The 25,552-nt window shown below is 46.3% G+C and overlaps 1 protein-coding gene across 1 annotated transcript in view; it reads left to right on the forward strand.

The window, feature by feature from the left end:
* Positions 1-19,404, forward strand: part of cdi (center divider) — a 68,475-nt gene extending 49,071 nt beyond the window's left edge. The window contains exon 5 of the mRNA XM_065452565.2: positions 17,861-19,404. Coding sequence (XP_065308637.1) covers positions 17,861-17,958 — 98 coding nt within the window. The 3' untranslated portion in view covers positions 17,959-19,404. The remainder of the gene's footprint in view (positions 1-17,860) is intronic.
* Positions 19,405-25,552: the final 6,148 nt, after the last annotated feature.

A 25,552-nucleotide genomic window follows, 5' to 3' on the forward strand; every position in this document is an offset into this window, starting at 1 on the left:
TGAAATGTCTTAAAACCATGAACCTTTTAAAGATTTTATCCCATCAGTCGTGGGGAACAGATAGGTATTGCCTCCTATCTCTTTTTAAAAGCCTTGTGTTGTCACGCATAGACTACGGATGTATTGTTTACCAGTCTGCTTCAAACACAACACTTAAGCAACTCGATCCTGTCTATCACTTAGGTATCCGCCTAGCTCTTGGTGCCTTTAGGACGAGCCCCGTCCAAAGTCTATACGCAGAATCGGATCAGTGGCCGCTGCATTATCAACGTACATATCTGGGAGTCACCTATGCAATAAGAATCATGTCATTAAAACACCACCCATGCAAAGCACTCATAAGTGATCAATCCACAAACCAGTTGTACTTAAACAGGCCTTCACACGCCCCACCGTTCCCGTTGGCAGTAATATCTGTTGCGGAAGAACTCGGAGTACTTTTCACAGATCTACAGGAAAGCGACAATGCTGAACCTATTCCACCCTGGGAACAATGTACAGTTACCTGTGACTTGTCCTTCAGAGAACTGAACAAAAAGAGTTGTCCAAGTGCCCTCATCCAGCAACATTTCTTGGCCCTTGAAGACAAGTATAGATCAACGGCATTTTTCACTGATGCTTCGAAGTCGGCAACTTCAGTATCATGTGCAGCCCATGGCCCAAACTTCTCCAACGCTAAAACCTTACATAACCATAGCAGCATTTTTACAGCCGAAGCGTACGGTATCCTGATCACTGTTGAATACATAGTGCAGCACAAGATACAAAAGTCCATAATATACACAGATTCCTTAAGTGTTGTCACAGCCCTGTCCTGTGGCAAAACAAGCCGAAACCCTGTAATAAACATGCTCATTAAACACATTCACCTAGCATATAAACAAAACCTAGCTCTTGTTGTATGCTGGGTGCCAGGACACTCTGGGATTGCAGGCAATGAAATGGCAGACAAGAATGCTGGACAAGCGGCTCATCGGGATATTATTGATGTAAGCTGGGTACCTGGTGTAGATATGAAACCTGCTGTACGAAAGGTGCTTCATGACCATTGGCAAGCTGAGTGGGACAAGCAAGTGGAAAATAAGCTGCATCTGCTTAAACCGCGATTAAGCAAACCTTTCCGATTGAAGCTTGATAGGCACACGGAAGTCACCCTAGCACGACTCAGAATAGGACACACTTATGGCACACACAAACACCTATTGACTGCAACTGACCCCCCGACGTGCACACGCTGCGGTGAGATCTTAACCGTCCTACATATCCTCATTCAATGTCCCGAACTTCACCGAGAGCGATTAGCTCATTTTAAGGAACTCTACACACACCATATACCACCCCATCCCTCGATGTTCTTATCAGAAGATGCACTTTTTAACTTTAAAAGAGTGCTTAATTATCTTGCTCAAGCTAACTTTCTAGATATCATCTCATTCCATGCTAACCATCAGACTGTGCCTCACAGGTGAAGTATAGTCTGATGCACATAAGTATGTCCGAGCTCTCGCACTTCTTGCGTAGGCAAGAATTGTACAGCAAGGGACTCGGGCAATCCGCAACAATTTACCATGTGTCCCTATAACCTATAATTTTAGAATTCATCCACCAGTATTTATAGATTTCTCTTACGTGTAGGCCTCTATACAGCCTCCATTTTAAGTCACAGCACCAAACCCACAATTTTACTAAACAAAAACATATGTCCTGGCGCTCTTTGGCCTTAGATGCCCTTGCGCCATTAAACTCCAATCATCATCAACAAGGAGGCTCCGGTCAAAACAAAAATGGCAATCAGTGATTCCAACCATGCACCGGTCAGAGAAAATGCACCGGAAAATGCACCAATCATCCAGCGTGGTGCTCTCGATCAAGTTGGCTCAGGAGTGTCCGAAAAATCGGACAAGAGGTTGCAAGGTGTCCGAACTTTCGGCAGTTATACATTACAGTCTATGGGGAGAATGGCGGTGCCGCGAAGCAGACCGAATATCGAGCATCTTAGTCTTAGGCTCCACCGCGCCAGCCATTCTGAAGGGTCCTTTAAGTTCGCTAGCCAACACAAGGCGTGATGGTCACTGACGACATTGAATGGCCTACCATATAGGCAAGGGCGAAATTTCGCTGTAGCCCAAACGATGACGAGGCATTCCTTTTCGGTTGTAGAATAATTGCCTTCCGCTTTTGACAACGACTGGCTAGCATAAGCTATCGCACGTTCAAGTCCGTCTTTTCTCTGGACTAGGACGGCACCCAGGCCTAGGCTACTGGCATCAGTGCGGATTTTGGTATCGGCGTCCTCGTTGAAGTGTGCAAGTACTGGAGGCGACTACATGCGTTGTTTGAGTTCTTCAGTCATGTTGCGGCGTTTCCCACTTGAACTCGACAAACATTTAATTAGATGTGTCAGCGGCTCAGCAATGCGTGAAAACTCCTTGACAAATCGCCTGTAGTAGGCACACATGCCAAGGAATTGACGCACTGCCTTCTTGTCAAAGGGCTGTGGGAACTTTGCGATGGCAGCAGTCTTCTGCGGGTCGGGGTGGACTCCAGATTTGCTGATGACGTGGCCTAGAAACAGAAGCTCGCCGTAAGTGAAGCAGCACTTCTCTGGCTTCAGAGTGAGCCCTGATGACTTGATGGCCTCTAGTACTGTCGCAAGCCACCGAAGATGATTGTCGAAATTTCCGGCGAAGACGACGACGTCATCCAAGTAAACAAGGCAGGTCTGCCACTTCAATCCTGCTAACACCGTGTCCATCACGCACTGGAACGTTGCAGGCACCGAGCACAGTCTAAATGGCATGGCCTTGAACTTGTAGAGGCCGTCTGGCGTGATAAAGGCGGTCTTTTCGCGATTTCTCTCGTCGACTTCCATTTGCCAGTAGCCAGACGTGAGATCCATTGACGAGGAGTATTTTGCGTTGCAGAGCCGATCTAATGCATCGTCTATCCCTGGAAGGGGGTACACGTCCTTCTTTGTGATCTTGTTCCGACGACGATAATCAACGCAGAAATGTAGGGTTCCGTCCTTTTGCTTCACCAAGACTACAAGAGATGCCCACGGGCTTTTCGACAGCTGGATGATGTCGTCGTGCAGCATTTCGTCTACTTGTTCTCTTATAGCTTCACGTTCCTGCATCGAAACTTGGTAAGGGCTCTGGAGGAGTGGTGAAGCGCACTCTTCAGTTATTATACGATGCTTTGCCACTGGTGTTTGTCGAATCCTCGATGACGTCGAAAAGAAGCCTTTGTATTGTCGGAGCAGACTTCTGAGCTGTTGCTGCTTAATCATGGGGAGACTTGGATTTATGTCGAAGTCTGGTTCGGGAACTATAGTCGTTGGGGCAGATGCGGCAAAATCCGAGAGGACAAACGCATTACTGGGTTCCAGAATTTCCTTGATGTATGCGATCGTCGTGCCCTTGTTGATGTGCTTGAACTCCAGGCTGAAGTTTGTCAGCAACACTTTAGTTTTTCCTCTTTGCAGTCGAGAGATCCCTCTTGCGGTGCAAATTTCATGGTCTAGCAATAGACATTGGTCACCTCGATGACGCCTTCTACATCGGCAGGTGTTTCGGTGCCGACAGAAATGACAATGCTTGAGCGCGGCGGGATGCTGACTTGACTTTCGAGCACGCTTAAGGCGTGGTGACTACGAGAGCTCTCCGGCGGTATAGCACGATCTTCCGACAGTGTTATCGACTTCGACTTCAGGTCGATGATTGCGCTATGTTGGTTCAGGAAGTTCATGCCGAGAATGACGTCTCGTGAACACTGTTGGAGGACAACGAAGGTGGCAAGGTAAGTCCAGTCATGAATGGTAATTCTTGCCGTGCAGATTTCAGTCAGCATGATGAGGTGTCCTGCAGCGGTCCTAATTTGAGGGCCTTCCCATGCAGTCTTAACTTTCTTCAACTGGGCGGTGATGGGTTCACTCATGATGGAGTAATCGGCTCCTGTGTCTACTAAGGCAGTGACTGCGTGGCCGTTGAGAAGCATGTCGAGGTCGGTGGTTCTTTGTCTTGCGTTACAGTTAGGTCTTAGCGTCGGATCACGGCTGCATCGCGTTGACCTGTGGCTGGTACATGGCGTTGTCAGGTCGTCTTTCGGTGGCATATTCTTTGCTTCCAAACTTCGCCGGGACGGCGGCGTGTCATTATTATGTCGTCGAGATGGTCTCTTCGGCGTCTTCGTCAGCGGCGGAGGATCATCGTCAGTTCGACGAACAGCAACTGCACCTCCATCGGTTGCTGCTTTTTGTTTTCCGGATATGGGCTCGCAGACTGGCCCCGGGCTGGGCCAGTGTATGGTCGGCGCTGCGGCGACAAGTAGCGGCCTGGTGATGGCGAACGGGACAGTCTTCGATAACTCCATTGAGTAGCGGCAAGGTAGTCGGCGATATCGCGAGGGCGTTCACCTTGCTGCGGGTGCGGAGCGTTGATGGCGAACCCTCGCAGTTCCATCTCCCGATATGGGCATTGTCAGTAGACATGACCTGCTTCTCCGCAGTGGTAGCATAGCGGGCGGTGGTCAGGAGCGCGCCATACGTCTGTCTTCCCCGGGTAGCTGCGCTGGGTGACGGGTGGGCGTGCTGGCGGCAGCGGTCGACGGAATTGCAGCGTTACAGAGCCCTGGTGCGGTCGTGGAGGGGGTCTTTGACGGCGAGCGACGGCGGCGTAGGTCATTGCTTCTGGCTGGGGCTTCGATGATTGTGGTTTCACCTCAGGAACTCCAAGCGATCGCTGGACTTTTTCTTTGACAATTTCGCCGATTGAGGCCACTTGAGGTTGCACTGAAGGGAAGATCTTCTGAAGCTCCTCTCGTATGACTGCCTTGATAGTCTCCTGCAGGTCATCTGCGGCCAGCGATTGAACTCCGGCATAGTTTGTTGATTTGGTGCCGCGGTCGAATTCCCGGTTCCACATTTCCAGTCTCTTCTCGATGCTCGTCGCCTCATGGAGAAACTTGTTTAGGTCTTCGGTGAGCTTCTTACCATTCCGGTGAAAAGTTCCTCCTTTACACCACACATCAGTAGACGGACTTTCTTCTCTTCGGACATTTCCGGGTCGGCATGGCGGAACAGACAGCGCATTTCCTCCCTTGAATATTGCGATCGTCTCATTCGGCAGCTGCGCTCTGGTCTCCAGTAGAGCTTGGGCTCGCTATTTTCGCACGATGCTTGTAAATGTTTGCAGGAAACCACTTTGAAACAGGTCCCACGTCGTCAAGGTGGCTTCTCGATTCTCGAACCACGTCCTGGCGGCGTCCTCCAATGCGAAATAGACATGCCGCAGCTTGTCGTTGCTGTCCCATCTGTTAAACATAGCGACGCTCTCGTAAGTCTCCAGCCAGCTTTCCGAGTCCTCAAATATGGAACCGCAGATTTTCGGTGGTTCCCTGGGCTGCTGCAGAATTATTGGGGCCGCTGCGGCTGCCATTGGGGATGTCTTCTTGGACTGTCTTCTTGGTTGTATCTGGTAGAAGACCGTGTTCTGGGGGCAGTTGCTGTAGCCGGCAGCTTGCTCGATGTTCCGGGACGACGTTGGTGTTCTTGCGGTCCGGGCTTGGATTACGGCTTGTCAGGGGCATCCGATACATAAGCGTAAAGCACCTCCACCAGATGTCAGGTGGTAGTGATGTATGAAGAACACAGTAGCAATACTGAGAAAGACGAAACTAGCATTTTATTGGGCAAACTTGTGCCCTCAAAAACAGACTACAATGAAAGAACGGCGACAGCGGCGAACACAGACGGCAATTGGCGAAAATCTGATCAGCGGGTCAAGCGCGTCAGCCTTTACACATCAGTCGTCGAATGTTCCAGCGTAATTGTTGGGACCCGCGTGCCTTCCGCAAAGTTTTACATTATTCATGTCGTGCACACATGTGATCAGATTACACAAGGTTCGGTCACAGACAGCGGATGGAAGCATTGATAACATTCCAGAAACTTCCGATGCATACGGGCGCATCCTGCGCTGTGCGATAACATTTGTTAGGCGGTGAAATGTTTCGCCTGATAAACTTCGCGCTACAATCCAAGATCATGTTACCGTACCAACTCGCCCAACTTTCTATCCTTTTGCTTATGCTTAGTACAACAGGCCACTCAGTGGCATAACCAGAAATTTATTTCAGTGGAGGGGGGAAGGGAGGTCCCGCCGGCCAGTGCCACTCCTGTTACCAATGGCACCGACTCTTCGTAATTCTCGCCAGTGGCTTCGAAGCTCGGAAAGCATGACGCATTGAACAGTTTTGTTTTCCGAAATTCAGCGTCTTCTCAGTACAGAATTGTTACATGGTGAAGCATGGGGGAAGCATTGTTGCGTTGAAGCATACCAAAAGTGGAAAGGGGCACTTGTAACGGGGCACAGTATGCATTCCTTACATACTGTGCCTGCGCGCACCCTCTCATGCGTGCACACACCCACTCTTGTAACATTACAAACACCGATACGCTTAATGTACTGGCAGGCATTCAGAGCCATTTCAGGAGATTTGAGCCCTTGGGGACAGTAAAAAGCATGGATTCATTTTTGTGGACTTTGTGAACAGATTTGTGAACATTCAAATAAATCAAGTCGCAAGTTGATTATCAACTGCTCTATTTTTCGCATATTTGGTGAAATACTTGGCTGGGGTTGATGCATTGCACACAGCCTTACCAGGGTGCTCAATTGAGTTTTAGAACAAAAGACAATTCTGGAGTTTTTATGCGGCGAAACAACAATCTGATTATGTGGCATGCCTGTCTTGGTGCAAGGGTCGTTCGGGTCATCAACTCCACTCGAAACAATTTCTATACCCAACAAAGGGAACAGCGGCAAAAGCAGCGCCCATGTGCGAAGGTATATTGACCACTGGAAGGCACGCAGATCGTACCGCAGATCGTATCCCATACGTGTGTTCACGTAGCACGCGGATTCATACGTTTGCACGTGCAGTTCGAAACTTATTGTTGATCTGCAAACTTCTATGTATGATTGCTGTAGTTACCAGCTTCGACGGTTGTCAAGAACGCCTATGCATGATCTCAGAACCGATTGCTGGTTGGCCACTCATATGAACATATTAGTGGCAAGCTTTCTAGTCGCGTCAGCCAACAGCCGTTATTGCCACGGCACATTGCCTTGGCCGTTCGGCCTTATCGGTAGTGCTTTGAAAGGTCGCTCGCGTATTGGGGACAGAAGTAACGGGATTTACGCTGAATCGACTGGCATCTATTCAGAGGCCACACGACACACGGGAAGCTAACAAACTGCCTCACAACAAAAGCGAGTGTACGGGATGGCATGAACATTGTTCTCTACCGCCATCGCCATCCTTGCAGCACACTGCACAGAGGCATTTCATCTTGGCATCGTTGTTAGACGCATTGTTATTGGGCATAATACACATTTCGTCTATTGTGGTAAAGTATATCAAAGCACATAGATCATTTGGAATACACATTAGACATTTGCCGTCACTTTTTGTCTTGTGCCTGTAGGCGCAAATTGTTCTAGCACATTTGTAATTTTATGTCGCTGTTGGCCTTGTATCTTGCTACACTGTTGAGCAGCACTCACTGATTGCACAGTAACAACAAGCTTCGCCAAATAGCTACAGATTATGTCAAGTGTTCCAAAAGTACAATCTTTTTCTTCTCCAAAACTGCTGCAAAATGCTTGTGTAGCTGCTCCTAAACTGCTCCAGAACGATATTTTTCCTGTTCCCAAAATTGATCCAAATCTTAAACTGGCTGGATCACCACTGAGTATTACATTTTACATGCATGGCGAAGGTGAGCAACAGTACGGATGCACTGCTTATTCCGGAAACGGTCTTGCAGTTCACACACGTGCATGACAAATGAAATGAACTGGACACTTTAACAGAGCACAGATACACGAGAAAAATAAATTAACACGCGCACAAGAAAAAAAAGAGTGAAAAGGTCAAATGAAACCACTGCACCACACAGCTATCACTTAATCGCATAATCTATGGATGATGAGCAAAATGAGAACAAGGTGAAAGCAAGGTTCTTGTTTTGCTCATTGTCTTGAATTTCCATCTACCGCCTTCCTCATGTTTCCTCTGGATGATCTATGGATGATAATTCTATTTCTGTGGAAGAGCTATTCAGGGCTGATTGAGACAACTTGAGCTTGCGTTTTTTTTTCATGTAATACGCTTATTTTGTTCGTCATTTGGTCCGGGTGGTGCAAAAAAGAATATTTGCTGCAATGCAGTTGAGGGATCGAATCCCAGCCATGGCGGCCACATTTCGATTGGAGTGAAATGCAAAAACACCCGTGTACTTAGATTTAGATGCACATTAAAGAATCCCAGGTGGTCCAAATTTCCGGAGTCCCCCACTACGGGGTGCCTCATAATCAGATCATGGTTTTGGCATGTATAACTCCATAATTTAATTTTTTAATTTGCCACAAAGTGCGGGGTTGAAGTTGAAGTTGGTTGAACACTGCTCAAGGACACGCAGCTGTTTCCCACTCTCAATTCCCCCTGGCCGTGCTTCGCTGTGCTGCTCATTCTTGGCTCAACAGCCGTTCGATATGGAGGTTCCCATTGTTGATCCTGCCAAGTGCAAGATTCGTTCCGTAATTCGCTTTTTGCACGCCAAAGGGACTCCACCTGTGGATATTCATCATCAGTTGACAAAGGTGTATGGCAACAAGTGTATGTCCGTTCATCACGTCTGAAAGTGGTGCAGGGAGTTTAGTGCCGGTTGGAAGTCCACGATGAAGAGTGTAGTGGAAGATCGTCAGTTTCGGGGGCAGTTATCGAGATCGTCCAACGCGAAGTGCTACAAAACAGGAGGATCACCGTCCGTGAACTTGTTGCTCAGATTTCTGGGAGTTCTTACGGTACAATGGAAAGAGCTTTGACTTAGAAATTGGGATATCACAAGTGCTGTGCTCGATAGTACCACGGCTGTTGACATCAGACCACAAGGAGAAATGCCTTGACTGTCCTCGCCAATTCCTTCAAAAGTGTCAAGAAGATAAGGAAGGATTGTTGGACTCTATTGTTACGGGAGACGAAACGTGTTTCGTTTCACTCCCGAAAAGAAATAAAAATCCAAACAGTGGCATCACCCAGAGTCAACAATCGCAAAGGAGTTCAAGCAAACACCTTCTGCTGGCAAAGTCATGGCCAGTGTTTTTGGGGATCGTAAAGGGATACAGCTGATCGATTTCATGGATCGTGGGACAACAATCAACTCGGACAGTTTTTGTGCAACCCTAAGAAAACTCAGGGGAGCTATCCGGAACTGCCAGCGAAGACGACTGGCAGCCAGTGTAACGCTGCTTCACGACGATGGCCGGCCTCATGTCTCCCGTCAAACCCAGGAACTTTTGACAAACTTTGAATGGACCGTCATGCCCCACCCACCGTACAGTCCAGATCTTGCGTCTAGTGATTATCACTTGTTCCCCAAGTTAAAGGAACATTTGAGTGGCCAACGCTTTCCGGAACGGCGATTAATTTAAAGAAGAGCTGAAACGCTTCAACGGGTTGGCAGTGGAGTTTTACGACATTGGGATACAGAACTTGGAGCACAGTCTACAATAATACATAGAAAAAGATGGCTATTATGTAGAAAAATAGAGCAAAGTTTCATCTTTCCAATGATGTTAATTTTTATGAGAATAAACAATGTTGTCTATTTCCAAAATTGATCAGAACCTTATTTCTGGATCAACCCTCGTAATTGAGACAGCAATTATATGGACCCCAAGTGCATTCCTGCCATTGTCATCACCTCTGAGTTCTGTATGAAGTCCAACAGGGTGTCTACCAACCGGGAAAACCGGGAATTCTCAGGGAATTTGAATAGTCTGGAAATACTCGGGGAAAACTCAGGGAATTTGTGCTCCTATCAGGAAAAATTATCTGTAACTTTAATGAAAGGGAACGAAAGTCGTGTTAATGCTAGCTCTAGTAACAGAGGAATCGCAAAGAATCGTCATTGACGCCGTGTCATCGGCACGATGTATTGCCAGAGTAGCTAACGACCCATTTTCCAGATGCCCGATTTTTCGGACATGCCCGATAATTCGCACGACTTTGTGACACCACCACATACTCCAATAGTCAATGTATATTGCCCTGACTGCAGGTCTGAAATGGCATTAATCAAAGCCACCACCGCCGCCATTTTGATTATCTCGCCGCCTCGAACCGGCACTCTCGCACGCAGATCCGCTGGCAGCCGTAGCCACTACCGCGGCAACATTAAGCCTAGCTGCTTCTACGTTCGCTATTAAGCTTCTTGCCATGAGGTTTGCCACTGTCAGCAATGGCACCGACTCTGCCTTTATAATCCTCGCGATTGGCTTCGAAGCTCGCAAAGCACAGCGCGTTCCGTAATGCCAGTCACCGAAAGTTAGTTTCGCCTCAGTAGAGTAGTGCTAGGCAGTGAAGCATAACAAGCGTGTGAAGGGGCAATTGTCATGGGACACAGTATGTATTCCTTAATTATACACGCGTGCACCCCCGTCTCATGTCAAAGTGGGAACACCGATATGCCTAATAAGTGTACTGACAGGCTTTAAAAGTTTTTTGGGACGTGCTTGTGGCAATTTTAGCATGCATTCATTTTTTTTTTTTTTCGGACAGCCACATTTTTCGGATGTTTTGGCGGCTCCTAGTGAGTCCGAAAAATAGGACGTTGACTGCACAACTGATCAAGAGGACGCTTCGAATTATTCATGGGGTGAAAGGGTGGCAGAAGGAGGATGAGAACCGAAAGGACCGACGCACTGAGAAATAACCGGGAAAGGAAGCGTGCCGCCGCCTCTTAGAAGGAGCTTGAGCTTAAAAAATAGTGTTGGCTGACACCGAGATGCAGGTGTCCCTCGTCCAAACCAAAATAAACTCTTTAAAGCAGTGAAACCGAACACTGAAATATTGGGTACGGGCTGAGAGTATGTCAGGACAGTTGAGGTTGACTTCCCAGCTGCTGAGAGAAAATTTTAGTTGTCACAAAGTTCAGGCCTCATACCGATGAACTTGCTATCAGTTGATAGAAGTAGCTCGTATTCAAAAATATTAGCTTATGTATGCATCTCCTTTTCATTCGTATTTGAAAATGTTCGACTCGATTTGGAGTGGATTTTACCATTTCTTTCGCTGTACATTTTACTAACACCTTCCTGCTGTTTTGTTTTTAAATAAAATAGATATTACTTCATACTATTCAAATTTGATTGTCGCTTTTTTTTTGTTCAACATGCTTACTAGAAAGTGACAGCATCGGGCAACATGGTGTCAGCCTGTCTTGACATAAAACAAAGTTCTGGCTCATTCAGGGAATTTTGCAAAGGTGCTCAGGGAAAACCTGGAAAAATCAGGGAATTTGGAAATGTCAACTTGGTAGACACCTTGTCCAAGAGCAATAACATCGTCCCCACGCGCTGTATGCTGTATGTGTGAGGGAAAGCATGTGATGGTGAGCTGACAATTGTGGCTCAATCTCATCTGCGCAAAAGAGGGAAGAGGAAAGCAGGAGGCATGGGTTGGCAGCACACTGTCTTCTGTCGTGCGCACAGTCGCAGGGGGTAATGACACTATACTTCGCCAGCACTGCGTATTCCGCATGCGCATTATCTTGAAAGTAGGGATGGAACTGCTGTGCCAATTGCACCAACTTGTGCCAAACCATTGAGCTGTGCCAACCTGCACGAAAACACCAATTTTCAATGAAGTTGCCAAATTTAGCAGGGTGTTCTTGTCCAGTGGCAACCACACAGCCATAGACATGCATTGGCTAGCACTTAGCGCTGCAATCCAAGCCAAAGCTACCCGTTTCAGCGTCAGCGTCTTTGGCGTGTGGGTGTGTTTTGTGACATAATTGTAATTAGGTCACAAGAAAATGTAAATCATTTTGTGTTATACAATGCATTACGAATGTTTTGTAAAAGTGTTCCGCATTTGTGTATATGTGGGCCAGATAAAAATCAGATGAACTGGCATCAGATGGAACAGTTGGGAAGGAAAGCAGCACGGAGTGAATAAGGTTGTGCAGTCTGCTCAACATGCTTGTTATAAATTTTAGCACTGGATTCTGTGCCAGATTCTGCGTCGATGAATGGCCGTGCATGTGACATTCTAAATTGGTTTTGTCCGGTGACTGGATTGACAGTGTAGCATGCCATCGAACGACCTGCCTACTTTCATGAAGCTTCTTGATCACAAATATTCAATTGCAATCTTCACTGATATTTGCACTCTGGCTACACTATTTTCTTCATGGCCTCAAAACACGCAGTCAAATGCTTGCCTCCGTAGAAAGGAAGCCAAGGATATAAAGTTTCATATTTAGTCAACCTTAGCGGCCAAATTGGGGTCATAATTCAATGTTCGGCAAAACTGGAAACCTCCGAAATTGCGTTTGTGGCAACGATATTCACGACGCGACTTGCGCAGAAGGTCCAAAAATGTTAATAAACCGTTGTTCAGCAAACTAAACACCTGTTGCCTTTTTTACACTGGCTTTATGGAGGCTGTGGTGGAACTGCAAATAAGCCCGAATAATCGAGCTTATTCAAAATATTGGACAATGCACACTGGAAAGTCCTTTATTATTTTCAAAAATATCTTGGAGCTTTTTCTTGGCAAGCAACGTGAAATACTGGCAAACTTCCAATGACCAGTACATCACGTCACATTTATTCTGCGGTATTCTGCTATCTTAACTGAAGGCCATAGGACTTTAAAATGACCTGATGGCACTGCGCAAGTGGCATTCACTGTTCATCGGTGGGTATTGTTCATGGTAGCCACTGTGATATTTCTCATTCATTGTGCACAAACGCGTTTAACTAAATAAATTTATAAATTTAACTAATCGACAAGATGTTAATGATAATCTTGTGGATGACGTTTACAAATGACCGATAACAGCATTTAAAACAACCTAGGATTTGTGAATAACCCGGCATGGTGGCCTAGTGGCTGTGGTGTTGCGCTGCTAAGCCCGATCAAATCGCATCCGCATTTCGGTGGGGGCGAAATGCAAGAACACCCGTGTACCGTGCATTGGGTGCATGTTAAAGAACCCCAGGTGGTCAAAATTAACCTGGAGTCCCCCAATACACCGTGCCTCATAATCATATCATGGTTTTGGCCCGTAATACCCCAGAGCATAATTTTAATTTAATTCGTTAAGACTTTTTTTAACAAGAAAAGCCTGTGAAATAAACAGTAAAATAATACCAATAAAAAACTGCTGCGCACCAAAGATTAGATCAAGCTTTACGCAAAGCTTCTCAAATAGGACCACTGGGAACGAGCAGCTGCGCGTTCGTCTTGCCACGTTAGAGCCGCTTCAGCAAAATCTTATTGGTCTACTATTATAGCACGATCTTGTAACAGTTCGCTTTCCCAGGCCATTACATGACCGTGGCCCAGGTTTGCACGTTTGTAATATACACAATGCACTGATGACAACGTTTACGTCTGAGACTACTTATATTACTGGTGCGGCGATGCGGTGTCACGAGGATTTCTTAAATGTATTACGGGATGGGTGTTTTTTGTCGGATGAAGGACTCCATAAGATCTAGATTGCTTGCTATATATGCTGTTATCGGTCATTTCTCAATGCATTCCACAACCTTTCCATTGATACCTTGTTGAATAAGTAAGGTAATAAATGTTAGTTCTTTAAAATTAAATATTAGTTGCTTGTTCACAATGGAAAAAAAAAACTTTAACACTAGCCTATCAATATAGTTAGTGCTGTTCACAGAAAGCCCTCGGTTATTTTTTTTCTTGGCCATATTTAGTAGGCGCATCCATTGTGTAATTTAATGGTGCTTTCTGAGAAATCTGTGTGGGTTTCCATTGTAGCTTCATGCTACAGTCAGGTGGAAAACAATTTTTCCCCATCATGAATTTTGCTCACCTTGCGGGCTTCCACGGAATTTATCTGCCGTAACCTAACAGGGGTCTGCAAAGTGAAATAAAGAATACCTTTTCTTCATGTGCCTGCATTTCACTCATATTTACATTTACCAAGTTGCTCCAGAACGCATATATACTGCTCCAAAACGGACAATTCATGCTCCAAACCTGCTCCAAAGTGCTAAATTTGCCGCTCCTAGAGCTGCTCCAAAACATCCTTGGCCACTTCCATCCCTGTGAAAGCGATCTGCTGAGTGTAGTTCACAGAGTAAGACATTTGGGAGGGGAAACTCCCGTCAGCGCAAGCGAGCGCGGGCGACCAGATAAGGTCACAATTGTTGTATGCGCCGATGGGGCCGTAAACAGTGGCGGCGCCGCGGCGCGTCGGAGAAGCTGCTGCGAAAAAAAATAAACAAATGCAGCGCCCGGGCAGGCGGATCGGGCGCGCTCTCAAAGGCGGTAATTTCTTTCCAGGCCGCCAGCACGATAATGGCTCCGCGGGCTTGTGACTTTTTCTGGTCGCCGCAGACAGCGGAGTTTCCACTCCTAAATGTTTCTTGCTCGGTGGTGTAGTTGTACCAACAGTGCCGACAACTCATAGCTCTATAAGCTCTGTGTTCTCGCTGCTGAGTTTGCGTTGAAGCGATAGACAGCACGAAGGTGATCGCACGTGATCCTCTCCACCTCCCGGCTGCTTCCTCATTCACTTGCTTCACGACTTCAGGCAGACATTCGCCCATTTCACTAGCTGGCCAGTTACGCTTGTGCATAAAAGGCACTTCATGTGTCAGACATTCCCGACATGTGTCATTGGCCTGACAAATAAAACAAACTCCCAGCTGTCATTGCGCAGCTTCTCACTCTTTTTGCATGTACATGCAAGGCTTGGCACAATGTATGCGAAAATTGTGAACTCTCAAAGAACAGGCGGAAAGCTAGCCCACATTTGGCTGCAGCTGCGCCTATACTTATGCACCGCTGCATCGGCTGAACGCTCATTGCCACTTCATGCAGCTTGCCTAACTGTGCCCCTTCAAGCCTTTTGCAACGTGCCGCACGAGACAGCCTATGCATGCCAGCCAATGTATTGCAAAATGAACACACATATAGAGCTGCGCTCAAGTTTAGTGTTAGGGAATATCCTTATCGATGGCGAATTTCTCCCCTTCCTCCGTGCCGGAATGCTTCATGCCTCCCTGCTTTATGCCTATTACATCTTGAATCGGTGCGTGCGTCAGCCAAGCAAGATCGCCGTTCCAAGATCACGGCGGTACGTTCGGGGCGTGCTCCACCACTGAAAAAGCTGGCGCTGCCATCAGCGTGACGTGGTGTGAGGGATCACGTGGACACAGTGGCCATGTCGGCTGCTTCGGAAGCGCCGAACAAGCTGTAAACGAAAGTTTAAAGTCCCAGCTGTGCTGCAGTTCTGATTAAGTGGGGAGGTTTTCCCACTTCGGGTGTTTATTTGACAACACTTGAAAGCATTGTAATAGGTAGTGGCTGCCTTTGAAGGCGTCTAACATGGTAGGCTACTGCTCCGTGCTGCAGCGCTGTACGTACGGAGCGGAGCCCGGTGTCCGCGTTCACATGTACCTGCGGGCAAGAAGCTATGTGAAGCTTGGATCGTGAAATTTAGAACTGGCAAGCAGCCGTCAGCTACAACTCATGTGTGCAGCAAGCACTTCGACGAGGAAGATTTCTGCTACAGTGCGGGGCTGGAATGTTCGAGTAGCAGAAAGCGCACACGCGCAGCTGCCCGGCTAATGTCGTGAAGCTTTGATCTATGAACTTGATGCTAAACACTGGCTAGTTAACTGGAATGGAAAGGGAACGGCAAGAAGCACATTAAAGAAGTCAAGGCATATGCTCATGTTTGTGCTAGCACCAAACAATGAATGTATACTGGATTAAGGAAAAAAGTGGGGGACAATCACTTGCTAGGAAGCAAGCATACAGTGCAACGCAACATGAGAAATAATGATATTGAAAGGCCCAAGAATTTAGAATAAACAGAAAAAAAAGATTGAATTGCCGCGACGGCATATCACAAGTTGGCGTAGGCATCATCCCTAGATATAACGAAATTGTTTTTGAACAGCTCCGATAGTGTGTCAAAATGAACATATGTTGCTGCCTTAAAGGGCCCCTCACCAGGTCTGGCCATTTTGAGCTGACAAACGCAGAGCATACAATGCGCGTTAATCATTGCATTTGCAAAGAATTACATCGCTACGTGCCGCGGAGAGGTCTGGAACTTTCAATCCAAATGACGTTTTTCCTTTCTCTCACGGTGACCGCACTCCAAGCCGGACGGTGACGTAGTTGTGTCCCTGTGCCTACGTAGTTGTGTCTGCAGTGTGACTTCGCTCGTGGTGACAACAACAATTACAATTCAACATTAAATTCAACAATTATTCAAGGCAACATTTGTTATTTGTGTGGTCTGTTGCTTGAATTGACTAATTGAAGTTTAGAGAAATAATAAAACACACAAACGGAATGTCTGCGTGTTTTTGTTTTACTTCGCACCTAAGCAGGAGAGATACACTCCCGCTTCGTCTGCTTGTTCCCATGGTCGTGCAGTCACATGTGCAGGTACCGAAACTATGCCATTTTCTACCGTGTTCCTGCACATGATATGCTCTGCAATCCACTTGTTCTGTTTTAGTATTTGTGTAGCACTGAATTATACCACCAGTCACGTGTTCTTGTGCGCAGCGTACAAAATCGTGCGCTGCGCGAAACGAGACATTACAACAGCTTGTGCGCAACGCCGTCAGCAGAAGTGCACAGCGCTGCAAGAAAGAAAACAAAAAGGTAGGAAAAGAAAAGGCGAAGGCGGGGCCCATGACGTATGCGCCACGCGATCCTCAAGGTCCGGTATGGGAGAACACAGGGAAGGAATTTCGCTTGCTGAGGCTAGACGGCGCGAGTGAAAAGTGTCTTGCTATGCAGTGGAGCTTGCCTTCTAAAATCATGGGTTCGCGGCACTGAAATATTTCTATCTCGGCTATTAATGAGCTGATTTCAAAAATTTTTACGGCAGAACGCTCCCTAGAGAACATGTAACAACTTCTGGCATATAACCAAAATTTGCTATGGGGCCTGGTAAGAAGCCCTTTAAGCTCACTGAACAATGCAAAAATGTTTGGGGACGTGTTTGGGGACATTTGGGCTCATGTTTGGGGACGTGCTTGCAGACGCGCAGTCGGTCGCTGTGAACGCGTGTGATCGTAGCTTTGAGGTTTCATTCTGTTATGCTCTGTTTCATTATACAGACAGCCCACTATAAGAACACATTTTACATAGTTGGCGCTCAGCGATTGCCTGCCTTTCACGCAAGAAACTGGCTCCAGGGACTCCATCGTGGTGACCACTCGCGGTGGACGTTCACTGTATGTATTTGGTAAAGAGATAGCGTCTGTAAACCATTCTGTGCTTTTTGTTTACCCAAGATTATTATTTTGACAGCAAAGAAGTGTCATTTCAAGAGTACTTATAGAAATGTCCAGGAGGGCTCCCGCATGATGTTTTGATTGAGCATCAGTCAAACCTACGAGGAGCGCGTCCCATTTTCCCTTATCTGTCACAAGCGAGGCGCTTCCGACAGATGGCGACTCCACAACTCTTCTCTGCCAATAGCGGCCACCATAAATGGTAGCTTCATTTTGACTCGGTACCTGCGTCGGCCAAGTGTCTTCAGTATTGCGTTGTCGCCAACCATGATCGCGTCGTCAGTGTTGCCAGATTTTGCTGTATGTGGCCAAATTGGGATACAGAAAAAAGTTTGATGTCGACTTGGCCGAGTTGGCCATGTAGCTATATTTGGGCTCCTGAGAATCTGTGACTTGGCTTTGTTTGGGCTATGAGTTGCTCTGTTGTGAGTGAAAAGGTGTGTGTACGGGACGTGTGCTGACGTGGTGGTTTATGACATCTTTCCTCTCTGCAGTTGGGCCGGAGCAGGCATGCTGTAGCACGGCCAACCCATTTGCACACCGGTTCAAGGATGGCCGCAAGATCCTTGAGGAGGACTCTAGTCACCAGTGACGACGATGAGGCACCAATGTGAAACAGGTGGCCCACTCTGCTGCCCTCCGCCGGAGCTCGCCCAACACCGTCCAGCCCAGGACTATTTATTACGTACTGCATCAGTGACTGTGGCAACAAGGAACTGGAAGCGTACAAAACTATGGACACGTGCATAGTGTGCAGCACTCGCACACAGAAAGAAAAATTGCGTGCGCAGTCCTCCCCGCCAGATCCCACTTTTTTTTTGGAAGAGGGAGTGTGCACAGCCCAATCCCTTTTTTTTTTTTTTTTCCTGAGTACTGTCCTTGGATTGCTCCCCGACTTGTTGGTGAATGTTTTCTGTTTTCTTTTCCACTCCTGTTTTCTCGCCATTTGTGAGTCGCCGGTACAGTGCAGCCTCACAGTTTTTCTCAGCTCGTCTAGGATTGACAGTGCCTCTCTCACCTCACTGTTTTTGTCTTCGTGCGGTGTCGTGGGTTGTACGATGCCGTGTGGTATAAAACACCAGCTGGTACACACACTGCTTCCCTTTCATTGTGCTCTAATGCAGGACTGCATGGTCCAGGCCAATTCGGCACACTATGAAAGATGCCAGTGTCCTTGTAGGCGACTGACAGCCGCAGTTGCACTGACTTCCTTGCCTTGCTGCCATTGCTGCTGTCAGAGTACAGGGTTACTCATATTGTGAGGCTTTCAAGAGGGGAGCATTCATTGCAGCTTTTGCACTGCAGGTGACGGACACTAAGTGTTTAATTTGTAGTTGGAACTTCAAAAGAAGCCTTGGCAAATCTTTTGCAGACTTTTAAAGCGTAAGAACTTTTGGGCTAGTCGGTTTAACTATTAGGGCCATTGTGCTTAAAAAACATCGAAAGCCGCCCTTGCCTATTTATGTCCACGTCACTTAAGTGCTGTTGTCCCAGCCTTAGTGCATACACACGAAGAATACTGTCAGGTGTTGAGTGAAACATCAAAGGTCTGCAAGAATATCCAAGTGGAGCATTTAAACTCAGTGCTGTGTCTGCTCTCTTGTCCGTCCCGTGTTTTCGCACTGCATGTCAAGCCTGCAGAATTTTCAATGACTTGCATACCTTGACAAGGCAGTCTGTAAACAGCCATGGTGCCCACCCACTAGGTTAACTGCAACCTTGGTAGTTACGGGCCTTGAGATTTTACCAGACAATCTAAGGCTAAACCATCTGCAAAGTTTCTGAATGTCTTGTGCATGTGAGAATTCCTTGTAAAAATGTTTGTGGACGTAGCCTTCACTGACGCCCAAAAGTCAGAACCATCTGAGCATCCTGGACGGCAAAGTATGGATGAGCTCTTGGCAGCTGTAAACAAGTAATCTTTTTTCTCACAAGTACTTTGACCACAAGTCGTAATTTATCCACTGTGCTTATGCCTTTCCTACTGTGCATTTTTAAATCTTGTTTGTTTTAACATAAATTCATACCTCTTTTGTCACCGGTTCTTTTTGTGTATTCATATATTGAACTAAAGCTTCAATGTCCAGCAACAGATTTCTGGTACAAGTTTCTGCTGTACCAGCAGTTCTGGCAGGTCCCTGGTTTGCCACATGCATGGTCTGGTGCTTGTTTCAAGCACATAAAATTTGTCCAGTCTAGTCCCACTGCAACAAAAATCATGAAGTGCAACAAAAATTTCATTGCAGTAAAAATTTTGTCATAAACATTTAGTAAAAGACAAAAAAAAGAATACTGGCAGTAGTTTATTTCCAGAAATTGGTCATTTTCACTGTTTCTGCTTTCGAGCCAGCAGCGGCGGAATGTTTTGTTCATAGTTGGCATTGCAATGTTGTCGTGAGCGCCAAGAAAGCAACGGATAGTGTCAAATGAGATCATCACCTATGATGCCGACTGCACACGATGCGCGATGTCGTCTGATGTATTATTGGCACCGCATGGCTTCTAATAACTTCGTCGTCATTCAGCTCCAAATTTGTGTACACATCCACTGCCATGCAAAATAAGACTAGGAAATGGAACGCCTCAGTGATTGCCACCTAAAACATGCAGTAAGATCCTTCTGCTTTTCAAAGTGATGGAAAACTATCCTTTTGCACAACCCTGCAGGCGATACCAAGCATCAATCGGAAACTTTGGCTTCGGTAGGGAGAACAGCGGCAAAAGCAATGATGTATCGCCTCATCGAGCTTTCTTCGACGCACGCGTGTTTGTATGACAGGTTTAGTGGGCAAGAACTGGCGTTGTCTCTCTGAAACGTGGCATCTGCTGGCATCTGTGCAGTAAACTGTCTTCGTGCATCCGTCATTCATTATTGTGCCTATGAAAAGCATGCAGTATGCTTCTAATGACAAAACACCACATGCGCTGGCAAGGATACAGGTGACTTCAGCAACACTTCATTTGGGCCTAGTTGGTACATACTTCTGAACTAACATACATACTTCTGAACTATGTGTGTTGGGCCTATCAACCCCGTGCGAAAAAGGAACTGTTGTCCTTCAGGTCTGCGCACTCGAAGATTGTGAAAAGAGGTATTGCGTCGTCATGTATAGAATTGGCACTTAAGAGGTCGTGTGTACACAAGATGCCAGAAAGTTTTGACAATCAGATCAGCCGACTTTTGGCAGCTGGGTTCCCTATGTCGCTCTTGACTGCAGTGGTTGAAACTCTGATCCAGAGAAATAAAACCACAAGAAGGCCGGCCGCCGAACGTGAAACGCGTAGGCCTGCGGTGGTCCCTTATATACATAAGGTGACTCATCAACTCAAGAGAGTTGCTTGCAGGCATGGCGTACCTTTGGCAATTTCTGCGCCAAACAAGCTTTCAAAGCTATGTTCCCGCACCTGCGGAGAGAACAGAGGAGGATGCCAAATCCGGCATGATGCCTCATACGTGTCGTGCGCTGTCGGCGTGGTTTATGGCATTCCACTCTCTTGTGGTAAGACATACGTTGGCCAGACAGGGCGTTGCGTCAATGAGCGACTCAGGGAACATGCGCAAAAAGTAAACAAAAATGTAGATAAAGGAGCGCACCTGGTTGCGCATATAAACTCTTGCAGCAATTGTGAGGCGCGACTTGATCGGACAATTATCCTTGGAAAAAGCAAGAATGAACATGCGCGGCTTGCCTTAGAGGCCTATCACATAAAAAGACAAGGAAATAATTGCGTTAGTGACACATCGTTGTCCCTGCACCAATCAGAATTTGATTTCATACGGTTGCGTATATGATAAGATGGCTGACGTCAGTAATGCATTCTGTGCGCCTGCGCGATTATGTGGCCTAGGTATATAAATGCATCGACGATGGAAGGAAAAAAGAAGTTGTTAGTCAGCGCCAGTGTGTGTCGTGTCTTTCTTTGTGGCTCGTCTTATATGTTTGCGCTGTTACGTTTAGTTCAGAAGGATATAGGTGAAGATTCTTATCACAATAGGCTTGGTGGTGATAGGTTGCACAGATGCGTGCTTCATTGGCTATGTTCTGCTGAGGCTGCCACATGCCTCTGTGCATTTCTGATGCTTTCCGTGTAGGCATCCCTGTGCCAAACTGCATTCATTGGTAGACCAGTCCCTGCACTTTCCAAAAGGGCAGATTTTTCGACAGCATGTCATCAGCCACACCGCAAACCAAGGTGGCACAGTTAGCTTTCACACGGCTAAAAGCGATCATGGTTTACACACTAACTGGTAGGCATTCAATGTGCCACTTCATGGAGACTGAGTCGGAGATTCATCACAGCTACATATGAATTGTTAGTATGCTAAATCGACACTTTTGCCCCTGAAAAATTTTGTCGCACTGGAAGAGCGTTCAAAAATTTCATCGGCCCTTCCACTCTGTCAAGGATGGGCAGTGAAGCTATGGTGTGTGTTACCTCAGTCGATGCATCTATGTTGATTATTGAAGGACACAGACAACGAACATACAATACATCTTTGACTGTGAAGTGATTTATCCTTATTCTTTTATGAAGTAGTGACCTGTGCAAGTAGCAATGGCGGGGAGGCCAGTTCACCTCCCCACCACCTTCCTCTGCCTGGCTTCTGATTGTGTTGACTCGTTTAACTTTTTAACTCTGCTTCCTATGTGCTCAAATTGCATGTTGTTAACACGCTGTGCCTGTCCGCATTCAAGAATGGAACTGCTATAACAACTGCAAAGAAGGTCATCAGCCTAGATGTTTGGGCTTGTTGCAGTTTTTCTTGCAGTGCAAAAAGAGCAAGGATGTAGAAGAGAAAACAGGCACACACTGGCACTAACATTATACAATTTATTTCTGGGACAGACGCCACTTTTATACCCTCACATTTTTCTAGCTTCCTTTCTTTAAGCACGTGTCTACTGACAAGGTAACAGAAAATAATAGTTCAACTCACTTGCATACTAGGCAATAACTATATGTTTAACGCGTGTGCAAGAATTCCAACTCCTTCTTTGATAGTGACATGGATGATTGGCTAACACAAGCATTGCCAAACTCTTCAATGCGAGTACTTTGAATGATGAGATGAGTTAATTCGCATTTGCTTCTCCTGGTAATAACTATCTTCAAATAGCAGAACACATCTGCACCTATGACAATGAATTGCAAGGAAGCCATCCAACGAAGGCTTGTTAAGTTTATTGGAGTGCTCCCTAAGCCTATCATTAATGCATCTGCCGGTTTGTCTGATATAATTATTTCCACAGGCCAATGGAATTCGGTAAATAACACAGGTCCTGCAGATAACGTAACCTTTTCTGTGCTGCTTTTTGCACACCTTTTTGTGCATGCATCGAGCTTGCTTCTATTTTTGATTTGCTGATTTTTTTAGCCATTAAATAATAATCGGGTCATTTTTTTTTTTCGTGTGTGCGGGTTGTTTTTCGTGTACATTTGGTTTTACACGATAGTCGGAGTGCCCTTTCGCTCCACGTGCTTGAGGACGTGCAACCGGGTGGGACTTCGAGTCTTTATAGCTTTAAATAGTAGCTTGGTAGTGGCAAGACAAATAGCTAGTAGTGGTTTTACTGTGTGTGTGTGTTGGTAGGAAAGTGAGAGCAAGGCTGCATGGTTGAACATGTGCAAAAACGTGTCGTACCTTAAGTCTCTGCGGCACTGGTTGCTTTTAAAACATTGGTGAGAATTACTTTGCGACATTTTAAGGATTTAGATCCGTGGATATCGCTTTTTGCCAGAAGGCACGTGCTCTGCACTATTATAGTATTTGCATTAGAAAAAGCTATGCAATACATGGCAAAAAAGCCGGGAAAGCAGACGGACCGCGGGAGGTCCCTCAAGACATGAGGGGACGGATGAGAATGGAGAGGGAACTGAGTCAACCGGCACACTGTGATGTCGATGCTAGGCTGAAGAAAATGGAGGCTTCCCAGGAAGAGCTTGTCAAACAGGTTGAAGAGCTCAAAAATGAGTTAAATAGGGAGCGTGATGCACGGAAGGTAGTGGAAAAAAGAAGCAGCCGAGGAAAAGCTGTACAGGCCTGCCATTGTGAACTAGAATGGTCGTGACAATAGAAAGCAGTCCCCTGACATGACAGGAGAGGGAGTGCCAGCAAAGTATTTGAAATGCGTGCAACATGGTGAGGGGTTATCTGAAAAGATTGGCACCTACTGTGGGGCCGCCACACGGAAAAAAGAGCACATGGGTCAATGCCCCCTGTCAAGTCCGAATCTCATGGAAAAGCACAAAGGGAAGCAGAGAGAGGCAGGAGAGAGAAAAATGGTGATTATCACCGGTGACTCAAACCTGGATAGGTGCTTGGAAGCAATTATGGAGAGGATGAAAGGCTATAAAAAAGTGGCCGTAGGGACATTTCTGGTGCAGATGCTGCGTTCTGTCATGGAATGACCAAAAGCAAAGCTCGCGGAAAATGCCCACATGCGCAACCTTGTCATAGTAGCAAGTAAGCTAAATGACATCCTAAACAGGAAAGGGACAGGACTAGCCCAGCACTTGGCGAAGGGGGTAGACGACTTTCGCGAGCTGTCCCCTCAGTTGCAGATCATGGTGTACACTGTGCCAGAGGTACCTGTACATGACAGTCATGTACAAAGAGCCATAGTGGCTGCAATGAGGCGATATGGAAAATGAGCCGAGAGAAAGGCTTTGAGGCTGTCGAATTAAACAGGGAAGTGAGAAGGTGTGGTGGTTTTCAACGAGACGGGATCCACTTCAATTACAGGCTTGCACGAGAAGTGGGCTGGCGACATGCTGGCCGTGCTGTTGCTTTTTTAGGGGGCCTACGGGCGCTCAGGAGGCCAGACTAGGTAGTAAAGAAGGTCCCCTAGGGGAACCTCAGAATAGCATCACCGTCAATAACAGAAAAAGGAGGAAAGCAAGAAAGAGCTTGCCATGCAATAGGCTACATAAATGTGCAGAGCGGCAGAAGAAAGGAAAAGTAGGCAGAGATTTAGGAGCAGTTCAATAGAGAACAAATGGGGCATAGCTTTTACAGAAATGCACCTTAGAGACTCGGAAGAGCCGCCAGTTATTGAGAATTATGTTTGGGAAGGGTACAAGAGAACTAAGTCGGAAAGAAAGGGAGGGGGAGTCGGAATGCTCATCCATCAGGGAACCAAATGGAAAAGAGTAAATTCAAGATGTCAAGAGCATCTTTGGTTATCGGGTACTATGAGTGGGAAAAAAACTTGGCTGGGCCTTATGTATTTGTGGACCGGAAATAATTGCACAGAGAAGAATAAAGAGTTAGTGGAATGCATAAGCGTTGATATTAAGAATTTCGGGAATGGTGCTGAAATTATCCTATTGGGTGACATGAATACCCACACACAGGATTTAGATGGCTATACCGACAACAAAGGGAAGTCAATGCTGGACCTTTGTGAGCAACATAACCTCGTTATCGTGAATACAGGGCCTAAGTGTGAAGGGGGAGATCACATGGGAAGTGAGAAACCAGCAATCGACCATTGATTACTGTCTCATGACAGAAGGAATTCATGACAAGTTGAGAGAAATGGTCATTGATGAGGCAGATTATAGCAGCATAGGGAGTGACCATAAACGCATCACTTTGAAAATGGGATATGTAGTTGGGAAAGAGAGCAACAAATGCAAAATGGTCAGTCCAAATTTGAACGCTGAACAAATAAGTCACTAGAGTCGAGGAAGAACTTGACAAATGGCCAAATAAAGAGTGGGAATATAGTGAGCTTCTAAGTGTATAACGACAGAAATATGTAGAGAAAAACGACATGTTCGTTGGAAAGGAAACAAAACGAAAAGCTGGTGGAACAGGGAGATATGAGAAGCGATCGCCAAACAATAGAAAGCATCCCGAGAGCACAGGCAGGCAAAGAAGGCGCAAGTGCCGCAGGATAAAGTAGCCAGTAAATAGGAAATGTACCGGGAGAAAAAGTATATGGTTCAAATACTGGTTCAAGCAAAGATAAAAGGTGAAAGTGAATGTTGGTTGTCAGAAATACACGAGAAAAAGATGGCCGCACCTAGAATATTTCAGAACCACAAAGTTATTAGGCAGGAAGTCAACAATTCTACAGCATGTCCTAGACGAAGATGGAAACGGACTGGAAGAAGCGGTAATAAGTTGCATCCGAAAAATAACAGCTGAATCTTTCCAAGGCAATGACGAGGTTGTATTC

Source organism: Dermacentor albipictus, chromosome 9, assembly GCF_038994185.2.
Source record: "Dermacentor albipictus isolate Rhodes 1998 colony chromosome 9, USDA_Dalb.pri_finalv2, whole genome shotgun sequence".
NCBI classification, from domain to species: Eukaryota; Metazoa; Arthropoda; class Arachnida; order Ixodida; family Ixodidae; genus Dermacentor; species Dermacentor albipictus.